Below are 12,013 nucleotides of genomic sequence, written 5' to 3'. Positions count from 1 at the left end.
ATGAAAAAAGATATAGAGCGTTATTTTTTTCTTTTTTTTTTTTTTTTTTTCTTCATATCTTAAGAGAATTATGATAATAATTCATAATTATGATAAATTTATCATTAAAAATTGTCACGTAAGCGAAATAAGAATAGTATCGTTATTATTTTTCATGATTTTTATTAATTTTTTTTTTTTTTATTTTTTTTTATTATTTGAAATTTGTGTAGGTGGCGCTTCACGAAGAACAATGTAAATTTCAATTTTACTGGTCCAAATTTGGTGTAAATGTTAGGTTGCATATAAATTACCATTCGTTGATTGGTGTACATTTTTGAGCCGCATGCGCTCTCTGTGAAAGTGGACATATTTTGACAGTTTCAAAATGGTTTAATGTAAGAACGTGTGTATAAATTATTTTTATAATTATGGAAAAATACGAAGTTTTAGGACAAGTTGGTGAAGGTTCTTTTGGACAGGTGTACAAAGCGAAAAAACGTTCGGACGGTGAAATTGTGGCCTTCAAAGTTATTAGGAAAGTAAGTGAAGGATTTCTATGGTCATTGGTAGTTTATAAATAACATTTATCCTTTATTTAATTACTGTGCGAATATATTTTTCTTTTTTTTTTTTTTTTTTTCCTTCTTTTATTTTCTACAGCGTGGTAGATCATTCAAAGAACTTAAAAGTTTACGTCAAGAATGTGAGATTCAACGTCATTTGCATCATCCTAATATTGTTCAAATGTTAGATTCTTTTGAAACCGAAAATGAGGTATGTTCGAGCATATCAATGGAAAAATATTTTCATTTAATCCTCTAATTTATAATAAATATTTATTATAGATTGTTGTTGTAACGGAATATGCTGATAAAGAATTATATGAAATTTTGGGTAAAGCTGGCCATCTTTCAGAAGAAAGAGCACAAGTTATAGCTTGTGATTTGGTTTCTGCACTTTATTATCTCCATTCGAACAGAGTATTACATAGGTTTGTGTTTTTGTTATTTTATTATTTTATCAGTAAAAATTTGATTTCTTTTTCTCATTGGTACAGGGACCTTAAACCACAAAATGTACTTTTAGAGGCAAATGGAGTAGCCAAATTATGCGATTTTGGTTTTGCACGTAGTATGAGTACTGGAACACATGTACTTACTTCTATTAAAGGTACTCCTTTATATATGGCTCCAGAGCTCATACAAGAACGTCCTTATGATCATAATGTAGATTTATGGTATGTAATTTCACATTAAATTTCTTAGTTCTTTTTTAATTCTATTAGATATAGACATGACATATGTTACAGGTCATTAGGTTGTATAGTTTATGAATTAGTTGTCGGTTCACCACCATTTCAAACAACTTCTATTTTACATTTGGTTAGATTGATACGTTTTGAAGCGGTTAAGTGGCCAGATTTTATTTCACCAAATTGCAAGAGTTTCTTACAGGTATGCTATTATATTGATTCTCACAATTATAGATATTTATGAACTTTCACATTGACAATGGTTTTGTTAACATTTTCTTTTTTTTTCTTTCTTTGGAAGGGTTTGTTGCAAAAGGATCCTTCTCAACGTTTGACCTGGCCTGCCCTATTAGAACATCCATTCGTTAAGGATAGAATCATCATAGTAGGTGGAACAGTACCTACACCCTTTACAACACCATTATCAGCTAGTCAAGCTAGAGCTAAACAACAACAATTGCAAAATTTATCAATGAGATCTACCAATCAATCAAAGTAATATATCGGGTACAATAATGATATTTATTTATTTATGCAATAGTAATTAGAATTATTTAAATATTATCGAATTTAAATTCTTTTAGAGTTCTCGAGAAAGCTGTTGAGAAAGTACAATGTCAAGAGAGAAAACTTCGAGAACAAAGACAAAGGACATGTATTTCACAACCACGTTATCCAATGTTTCATGCCTATTGTCAGCATGGCCTGAATCATTGTCAGATACTTCGACGTAGCGAACCAAGTGGTACAGATTCGAGTGCTAGTATCGACGTACTATTGGGAAATCTTAGTTTGCGTGCATCGTTAAGAAGCGATCTACTTGCTGCTGATCATGCATTGTGTCAAAGCGATTGTCCTAACACGAATAACGAACAAACATTTCCAATAATAAATAATAATTCTAAATTGATCTATACGAAAACAAATGATGAAGGACAAAAGAAAACTAACGAATCCGAAGGTTTTATTAATAAAAATGCTAAAGGTGATGGATTAAATGTTGCACAACAAACGGAAAGATCGTCCGAAATGGAACAAATTTCGGGCAATGGCGATTGCAAACAAACGTGTTTGAGTAAAGATTATGAATTAGAATTTGGAAAGGAAAATCTGATAGATAAACACGTTAGATTGCCAGATTGGAATCCAAGAGCCGTTGAAAGGCCAATAGAAAATGAAGAATGGGTCGCGTTTTTACAAAGATCTATGGAGGAAGTAATGGAGGGTGAAGTTGTTTCTTTATTGCAACAAAATTGTGTTTCCGTTTTCGTATCGCCATTAAGAAATCAAGGAGCTGGTTGTCGTGTCGTCGAATACGTTGCTTGTCTATTATCTTTACCATTTGTTATATCAGTCTCGCGAGAAAATCTTGAAAGCATTGAACGCGTTTATTTGGACGTTCGAGTGGTACCAAATCTTGTATATGCAATAAAATTACTTATGTCAGAACGATCTGAAGGAGAGACCGTTGCGACAGGTTCTGCTGGTATCACCAGATCAGCATCTACGTTATCAGCGGATGAATTACAAGCTTTGGAATGTACGATGCTTTTACTCTGTAGATTGGTTTACGTTCAAGAACAATTTTTAACTCAATTTTGTGATGCCGTTTATATTGTCAATGGAATGCCATTGTTACAACAATTATTAACTTTGGAAAAAAGAAAGGCACGAGTTGTGGCAGATTTAATAGCCATATTGAACAATATTTTACGTTCTCAACCTGAGAATGCCGAGCTAGTAGAAAAAGTTGTTCTCCATTCGAAAACTCATGGTATATGGATTTGATAAGCTTTACTTAATTATTTATTTTTTTCTCCTTTATTTTTAAATTTTGTGATACACGTTATATATATATATATATATATATATATATATATATATATATATATATTATTTTTACTTTTCTTCGTTCCAGGAGGTACAGTCGAACAATTTGGTAAACTTCTTGGACATCGGCAAGGTGTATTGAGAGCTAGAACGTGCATACTGATTAGACTTTTAGGAAGATTTTGTTGCAGAGCATTGCAACAAGTTTGGGGTAGATCTTTGAGAAATCTTATTGAAAATTTATTGCTCGACGAGGAAGAAAACGTTAGAAACGTAAGTAAATTGATATTATCCATTTCTTTTCTTTTTTTTTTTTTTTTTTTTTTACGAGAATATAACATATATGTAAGAGATTTATATTCGTTTTAGTCTGCCGAAGACGCGGTCGGAGAACTTAAACAATTAACGTACTATAATCAATTGAGTCCGGCTGGTTGATGAACAGGGATTAATTTAAGGGAATTAATCGTTATAAAATGGGGCCAAACGTATCAATAATTAAAATCAATTATAAGTTGTAAAGAGATTTTATAATATCATCAAAAGAAAATATATAAAATATTTTCATGTAAAGCTACGTTATGTAATTTCGATATAAATTTATAATACTTAAACGTTCTTCTAGTTCTCAATGAAATTCACTATTTCTACGGGATAGGGAATTTTTTATAAGATCGGATTTTTTTTTTTTTTTTTTTTTTAATTATATATAAGATTTATATATCCTACGTTGATTTAATTAAACTGTATTTTCTTTCTTTCTATTTTTTCTTCTTTTTCTTTTTCCTTTTCTTTCTACATCGAGTCCATTCCCAATAAATAGCTCATATTTTATTTAGAAACTGTTAAGATTAAATATATTTCTTTTAATCCAATGTCCAGATAAAAGAATGATCTTCCTCTGATTCGCTAGTAATATTTTCCTCTGTCTCACGGTTGTCACATTCGTCTCTGTACATAGCCTGTAATTTCGACACGTCGATTTTACTGAGCCCGTTACGCTGTCCGATTTTTGCATCTTCGACCTGTTAACGAACGAAGTTAATAAATCATCGATCGATTAATCATTGATCTAACCGATCCTTAAGTCGATGAAAAATCTTTTCAGTTTCTTTTTTATAATACCTTAGGTGTAATAGTTTCTTGGCCGTTCGCGGAGAAGGCATGCGCACTATAATGCATCACGCTGGAATAATCATAAGGGTAACCAAAGTCCGTGACGGTATCTTGATCATATTTCTTGAAATTGTGTTCTTTTCCTGTATAAAAAAAAAAAGAAAAAAAATAAAAAAGAAAAAAAGAAAAAAAATAAAAAAATAAACAAAAATAATTATCACATTAATACATCACGAGAACGACAAAAATTTGATAGAAAGGAAGAGAAAATCGCATAACGTTATCGCGCAAAAGTAAAAGTAAAAATAAAAAGAAAAAAAAAAAAAAAGAAAAAAGAAGAGGAAGAATAAAGAAAAAAAGAAAAAAACATAGGACCATTGTTCGAAATAGAAAACGTACCCGGTTTTATGTTGTCCCAGTGTATTACGACCCATTCGTCACGGTTAGCGGCACTCTGTTGGTGATAAAATCCCAGTGCATGCATCAGCTCGTGAACGACGACACCGTGCCGTACGCATCCGCCAACTTGCAAGTTTAATACCTGTCCCTTTCCATGACGGCCTACCATGGACCAACATCCGGATCTATTACCCTGTATTCGTACGTAATCGGTATCGGATTCTTTGTACGGACGGAAACGTAAGCAGGTCTTGTTATGATACTCCTTTATGCCACTTTTTATCACCTTGATATCCGAACGATCTGATGAAATAAAGGGATTGTCGTGGAATATTGTAACAAAACGAAATATTCATTATCGAATAATATAACGATTTGTTTGTTTGTTTGTTCGTTCGTTCGTTTGTTTTTTTGTTTGTTTGTTTTTTTCTTTAAATTTTTCTTACCGAAATCTTCCTCCTCGATATAATATGGGATTATGCCGTTGGGCCAACGTGTCGCAGTATCCAAAATACCATTTCTACCGCTTATTTTATTATTTGGAGAAAGCATTATGTCACCTTGGTAAAGACCACTCAGTTCCCAAATATTTTCCGGATCTTCCGGTTTCCATGAATTGATTCGTCTTGCTGCAAAGAAAAAAAAAAAAAAGAAATAGGGAAACTGTCGTTCACGTTCCAATTCGCAAAGAAAAATGTAAATGGGTTTCTATTTTTTTTTTCTTTTTTTATTTATTTATTTATTTATTTTTTCTTCTTTTTCTATTTTTCCTTACCGATTTCTTCGTGATTGTATCCAACCTCGAAGTTTCCTTGATTTCTCGGTTCCGGTGGTATTGGATGTCCGTGAGATCCTCGATGACTTTTCGATGGCAGTCCAATGACCGTAGCAACGATCATCGAAAATATTAATACCTCTCGTATAGAAGCCATCGCTATGACGATCCTCGGTAAACTGACGATGATTATTTTTGAAAACAATCCTTTTATATACAACGAGAATGATTCTTATTTTAATGTTCCAGTACTGCGGAAGGACTTCCGGATAAATGATATGTAAAACACTAGTTCTATCTTTCAAAGCTTCGTACGTCTGAATAACAATGCTTTTGAATAATACGCTTATGGAGTAACTGAAAAGATAATCGATCGGTATGTATGTTATAGTAGATCGGTTGTTATGTAATAGATTTTATCATTTCGAATATACGAGATTATACGTATACATATATATATATATATAATCGTGTGCGTGTGTATATGTTTATGTATGTATATATATTAATCTTATTTTTTTTTTTTTTCAAATAACGAATTGTAATCGATGTCTATTAATTTAATTTTATCGCGTTTAAATGTAATCAGAATTTTATCAGAATAAAATCAACTAGGTCTCCTCGTTTCGTTGGTTTTTCTAAGTAATTAACCAAACATAAAAGTATATGTATGTATAGATATATATATATATATATATATATAGGTATGTTATCTATACATGTATATGTACATTGTAAAAGAACATATTGTACACGTTTCTATGGTTGAAAACGTGAAAACGCGTGAAAGGGCACCGTGGGTCCGTTCGTTTGACTCGCATACGAACGAACGGCCAACTTCGACATAGTTTATTTGGGTCGAAAATTATACGATAAGGGGGAATGCGAGCTGAATTTAAATTCCGCGCTTTATCGTCTTCCTCGAGGCCCCAAGACCTCGACTTATCGAGTACCTACGAGCTGCCTTTAAAAATATCCTTTCCAACGAACGAACTTACGAGCGAATTTAATGTTTTCAATGTAGAATAGGATGCACTCTCGACCGACGAAACAGAGAGAATATATTGAAGAGAAAGAGAGAGAGAGAGAGAGAAAGAGAGAGTAGATATTTTTTTAATGACATCAAACCTTTTCGTAAAGCAAAAAAAAAAAAGAAAAAAAAATAAGATACGATATCTCTCGACGTGTCAGATACGATGTCAGAATCGATCATTCCTGTTCTATGATCTCTTCGAATTGGTGCTGGTCGTTGAATTTAAAATAGAAACAGATAAAGTATATTTGAATAAATCTTTCTGCTTTTATCGATAAAAAAAAAAAAAAAAAAAAAAAAAAAATGTGCTTCATGTTAGATATATCTCTCTCTTTCTTTTCTAAACGATCGATCGAACGTTTAATCAGTGTGGATAAAAAAAAAGAAAAAGGACAAAAAGGCCACCACCGTAGTCACATTGTGTGTAGGTAGAACCTGGTTGTAAGAAGGAGGAGGCGCCCGATCGAATCTCCGGCATCCCGAGTGCTCGAGGCGAACACTCGGATGTGGGTCAGAATGATTCGGTAGCCGGCCGCGTAATTCAGTACATCGGTATATTATCTTCTTCATCGTTTCGTGCGCCTTTCCCTCTGGGCCTCCGAGAGCGGGCCTCCGAGAGCGGGGCCTCTTCCTCCTCCTCCTCCTCCTCCTCCTTCTCCTCCTCCTCCTCCTCCTCCTCTTTCCTCCCTCCCTCCTTTCTTCCTCGGCGATCCGTGGTTGTACCCCCGCGTAGTTCTCCTTCATGTGACTCTTTGCCACGTCCCGAACGAAGCCACGTCCCGGGGCCCACGTTCGAGAGGAAGGCGAGAGAAAAAGGCGTGCAATTATAATCGCGTGAAATTAACGGTAGCGATTACGTGCCTCCTCTACCAAAGTTCTTGCCGACCCACAAAATATCAGAGACCGTAATCATTACTCTCATGGAGAATAATCGACTTCCGCTTCGCGAGAGATATCAATACCTATGATTAATCCCATAGTGTTTCTATGGTCTACAATCAAACATATATTTTCGATAATCTAAGATCGAAATTATTATATATATATATATATATATGTTAAGTTATGTTATAGGCTAGACATACGTACACATACACACACACACATACATACATGTATATATATATATATATCCCATTTATGTACATATATGTATCTATTAAAATGATAACTCCCGTAACGCGATATTTAAATATCGATTATCTTAAAATCCGTTCTCGCTCGATATTTTGATTAAAGAAATTTCGGATCAAACGTAATGATAGAATGTCTCCTGTACGAGTCGTTTTATGAACGAATGGTGATTAGTTCTTTTTTCTTTCTTCTTCTTTCCTTTTTTTTTTTTTGTTTTTTCTTTTTTTAGCAGAAAAGGAAAGGAAAAGAAATAGGAAAAAAAGAAGAAAAAAAAAAAAGAAAAGAAGACCAGATATAGTTGGCTCGCGTATATAGTCGCGAGCCGAAAATCTTCGAAGGCAGAAAATTGAAGGCAAGGCCAACGACCGAGGCGTTCCAGATTCGGGTAGGAACGCGCTCCTCGTAGCCTAAATTCTAACCGGACTTCTTGGAACCTCTACCGAACAAGAATGACTCTTTCACGTTCGCTACGGGGAGTTTGACTTTTACGAGTATCTAACGAAGAAAACGCCTTTACTTCTTTCTCTCTCTCCCTCTCTCTCCCTCTCTTTCCCTTTCTTTTTTCTATCCCTTCTTCTTTTACTCTTCTCTCTTCGCCCTTCTTTCACCAATCCGATCGATCCACCTGCGAAAGTCTCTTCCCCATCCTACTCTAATTTTGATCATCTCCCGGTGATAAAATAACAAGTCTTTACCAATGATACTTCTCGAATTGGTGAAGTCAAACCTGGCCTGTCAAGATCAACGCTTTACGATGGCAACATGAATTCTTGGACTCGCGACAGCTCGGCGCCAAAAGATCGCTATAATTTGCGGTGAAATTGCGATTGGATCGGTCGTAAATTTCATTGGATGCACGCAACGAGAGGAGGGTGGGAGGGGTGGTGCGAGGGGAGAAAAGGAGAAAAAGATTAAGAAGGAAAAAGAGGAGGAGGAGGAGGAGGAGGAGGAGGGAGGGGAAGGGATCAGAATGAGGCGCGTTTTAAACAAGCGTATTGACACGCGTATCCGCAAGAGGGATTTTCTTTTTTTTTTTTTTATTTTTTTGTATTTTTTTTTTTTTTTTTTTTTGTCAATAAATTCAAAGAGAACGCTAATTTTAACGATCCACGGTATCTGATCTTTTTTTTCTGCTCGAAACGTTTTGCGTCTTCAAACGTAGTTTAATTTTGCTTACAACGTGTTGAGGTAACCGATGATACGCCGTCGTGATAAGGACGTCGATAATTATTAATGATCGATCCCCCTTCGCGGAATCGCGTTGGCCGATGTGCACGTGCCGCTTCATATGGCGGGTCAACGATCCATCTTATTAAAAAGTTCCAAATCTCATTCTTATCTTTTCGTGAAAAGAGTATTTGATAGGAGAGTTCGTTAACGTTCCTTACTCTTTGATTAATCTTTTTCTAATACTAAGAGAGCGTAAAGTCCAAATATCTTTTTCATTCTGATCTTAATCATTGATACATCATAGAGTTAAGTGAGAAAGTTAAAAGTTATTGAAAAAAAGAGAAAAACAAAAAGAAAAAGAACAAAAAGAAAAAAAAAAGAAAAAGAGAGAGAAAAAAAAAAGGAATAGAAAATTTCATTTCATTTCATTTATTTGAGAAAATTTCTTTTTACTTCATAATTATTTTCAAAGCGTCTCATGCATTCGCTTGTATTATTTTTCTTATTAAAATTTAATCCAATAATATACGATAAGTACATATAAATGGAATAGTTACTTCATTACTTGCTACTTATTTATTTTCAATTTAAAAATATTTGTTAACAATATTTTGATTTTCGATTTAATTTGCGATTAAAAATTTTCATTTTTAAATACTGTTTGGCACGTTGTATCGCCGACAGATGTTTAACCGCTATTATGTAGACGTACTTACGTACATACTACACGTATACCAAACCCCACCTTTAAACGTAGGGAAGTATTTTCGGTGAAGTTTCACTTGCGCCATGTATATAGGTATTTACGTTTATCCCATCGCTTCGCTTCTTTTCTTCTTTTTTCTCTTGCTTTTTTTCTTTTTCTTCTTTTTTTTTCCAGTTTTTTTTTCTTTTTCTTTTTTGCGAAAGTTTCAAACCTATCATATTACCCGAACGCGCAAATCGATCGCGACGCATGGCATCTTACGAGTTTCGTATTCTTAATCTTTTAGATCCTATAAGCGTATTAAATCGCTTCGCACTTTCGGTTACGTATATGTGTCGCTTGTAAAAAGAAAAGAAGAAAAAAGGGGGAAAAAAAAAGAGAGAGAAAAAAAAAAAGAACGGCGTTAACTCGAACTTCGAAATTATTATTATTAAATTTTATTTACTTGCGGTCTAACGATTAACGTCAAAATAATGTTATATGTCATTCAAAGTGTTAATAAATAACGAATATGAAAACGATCCTTTATATCAGGTCTCTCGCGAAATTGAAAAATTAAAAAAAAAAAAGAAAGAGAGAGAGAGAGAGAGAGAGAGAGAGAGAGAGAGAGAGAAAGAGCAGGATGCATAGTTCTCCTTGCGTAGGAGTTTTATATGTCGCTTTATATCCGTGACTGAATCTAGTTCCGTGCCCATTTCTAAACGATTATGGTCGTTTCAACGTCAAGGAATAATAAAATTTATCATCGTAGCGTAACAATTATTAAAACTCAAAGTAGGCAGATATTTGTTTATATTTTCGTTTGTTTTCTTTTTTTCTTTTTTTTTTTTTTTTTTTTTATTAGTATCGAATACAAAAAAAAGATAGAGAGAGAGAGAGAGAGAGAGAGAAAAAGAAAAAAGAAGGAAAGGGGGAGGAAAAAAGAAACAAAAGAATAAGAGAAGAAAAAAAGGAAAGAAAAAAGGAAAGGAAAAGAAAGAAAGAAAGAAAAAAAAAACCATTAACATTCCTTCGAAACGTCGACCTAAAATTCGTAAAAATATATTCATATGCATTATGCATGTAAAATCTTGTTCCTCTTGGCGTTCTTCGTTCTCGTCATCGACCGATACGATTTCGGGGCCTATAGTTAGTATAGGTACCATACGAATGGTACACACATAAAGGTGGAAGGTGAGTTCGAGAAGCATGCTCAGAGAGAAGCATGTTTCGAAGTGCGATATTGCGACGGAGATATTTTTAGCTGCACAACAGTTAACCTCTTTATCCTGCTTTACGATCCTCGAAGCGCGAGCGTCACTCCTGCTGGTACGATCTTCTTTATTTCATTCGACTTTACAAACTTTAAACAGATAGTAAGTAAAATCGATTCATCCAAACGATCTGAGAGAGAGAGAGAGAGAGAGAGAGAGAGAGAGAGAGAGAGAGAAATTTGTAAATTACCAAAAGAATTTTCTTTTATTTTTTTATATATAAATATATATACATATATATACACATGTAATTTCAACGTGTCTCTTTTAACAATACAACGAAACTAATCAATTAATCATAATCAATGTTCATTGTTATAATATCTGGTGTCTGTCAAAGAAGAAGACGAAGAAGAAGACGAAGACGAAGAAGAAGAAGAAGAAGCGGAAGAAGAAGAAGAAAGAAAGAAAGAAAAGAAAAGAAAAGGAAAGAAAAGAAAAAATAAAAAATTCTCGAGTTTTCGAATCCTCGTACTTTCACGTACGAGACTGACTGTTGATAGGCTCGATTTTTTTTTTCTTTTTCTTTCTTTCTGTTTTTGTCTTTTTGCTTTTTTTCCTTTTTTTTTTTTGCCAAGAATACGCACACCGAATGGATCCCTCATGGAGATCCTCAAGGAAAAGAGGCAGCGTGAGGTAGAGGTAGAGTGCCATAAAGGATCTCTCGTAGCGGCTGTCCGTATACCTCCGGTAAGCGTCCAAGTCCCTCGTGAACCACTGACCCACTGGGACCACTCCGGACCATTGGGACCAACTCGAGGATGTATTTCGGTAGTGAGTAAACTCAGCGAACGGCGACGGACGTTCTCGGTTCATTGACCCTTTCCTTTCCCTGTCTCTCTCTCTCTCTCTCTCTCTCTCCCTTCTCTTCATTCTCGGCAGTGGCGCCCACGGCTTTCAAACGGTCGTCGTCGTTCTTGCGTATTCATCGATAAACACGCGAGCTGATATACAACCTCATGAAAAGTGCCGAGGGTTTATGATTACCAACTATTAATCCGATTTATATTCTCTTATTAATTATTATCTAGATCGATTATTATCCACGAAGAAATACATTTTTGGAAGTACGAAGTGAAAGAAAGAGAGAGAGAGAGAGAGAGGGAGGGAGGGAGGGAGGGAATTTGGTATTTACGAGGTAAGAAATCGCGAATATGGTTTAGCATAAAAATCTTGTTTTACCCGAAAATATTTGTACAATTAAAAGCATTCCTCTCGTTCGTACAGACAAGAGGTACTTTCTTCGAAGAATCTTCCTATATTGATCCTTGGTAAACAATATATTAATAAGAGAAATAACAAGGAAGCTCGTACTTCGGAAAATATATATCGAGCTTTAGAAAAGGTGATCACGTATGGCATT

At 34.5% G+C, this 12,013-nt stretch overlaps 2 protein-coding genes across 3 annotated transcripts; one reads left to right on the top strand and one right to left on the bottom strand.

Annotated features, from left to right (window-relative positions):
- The first annotated feature begins 125 nt into the window (after window positions 1–125).
- LOC124432242 (serine/threonine-protein kinase fused) lies at window positions 126–3,733 on the top strand. 2 transcript variants are annotated; one of them, XM_046980982.1, is made up of 9 exons: window positions 126–521; window positions 643–756; window positions 828–973; window positions 1,040–1,219; window positions 1,292–1,436; window positions 1,536–1,729; window positions 1,819–3,008; window positions 3,153–3,337; window positions 3,434–3,733. In XM_046980982.1, exons 1-9 carry the CDS (start codon window positions 411–413, stop codon window positions 3,500–3,502), a joined length of 2,334 nt encoding a protein of 777 aa, XP_046836938.1. In that variant the 5' UTR covers window positions 126–410; the 3' UTR covers window positions 3,503–3,733. The 2 variants fall into 2 exon arrangements, with proteins under 2 accessions (XP_046836938.1, XP_046836939.1); XM_046980983.1 differs by lacking the exons at window positions 126–521; window positions 643–756 and having other exon boundaries at window positions 832–973; window positions 1,069–1,219.
- Window positions 3,734–3,881: 148 nt separating this feature from the next.
- Window positions 3,882–5,610, bottom strand: LOC124432244 (seminal metalloprotease 1-like). Its single transcript, XM_046980984.1, has 5 exons — window positions 5,355–5,610; window positions 5,026–5,208; window positions 4,580–4,882; window positions 4,190–4,323; window positions 3,882–4,089 (listed from the first exon to the last, which is right to left on the bottom strand). The coding sequence occupies exons 1-5, from the start codon at window positions 5,509–5,511 to the stop codon at window positions 3,931–3,933; spliced, it is 936 nt and encodes a 311-aa protein (XP_046836940.1). The 5' UTR covers window positions 5,512–5,610; the 3' UTR covers window positions 3,882–3,930.
- Window positions 5,611–12,013: the final 6,403 nt, after the last annotated feature.

The sequence above is a fragment of the Vespa crabro genome, chromosome 24 (genome assembly GCF_910589235.1).
Source record: "Vespa crabro chromosome 24, iyVesCrab1.2, whole genome shotgun sequence".
NCBI lineage: Eukaryota > Metazoa > Arthropoda > Insecta > Hymenoptera > Vespidae > Vespa > Vespa crabro.
This window is presented reverse-complemented; position numbering and strand designations above follow the sequence as displayed.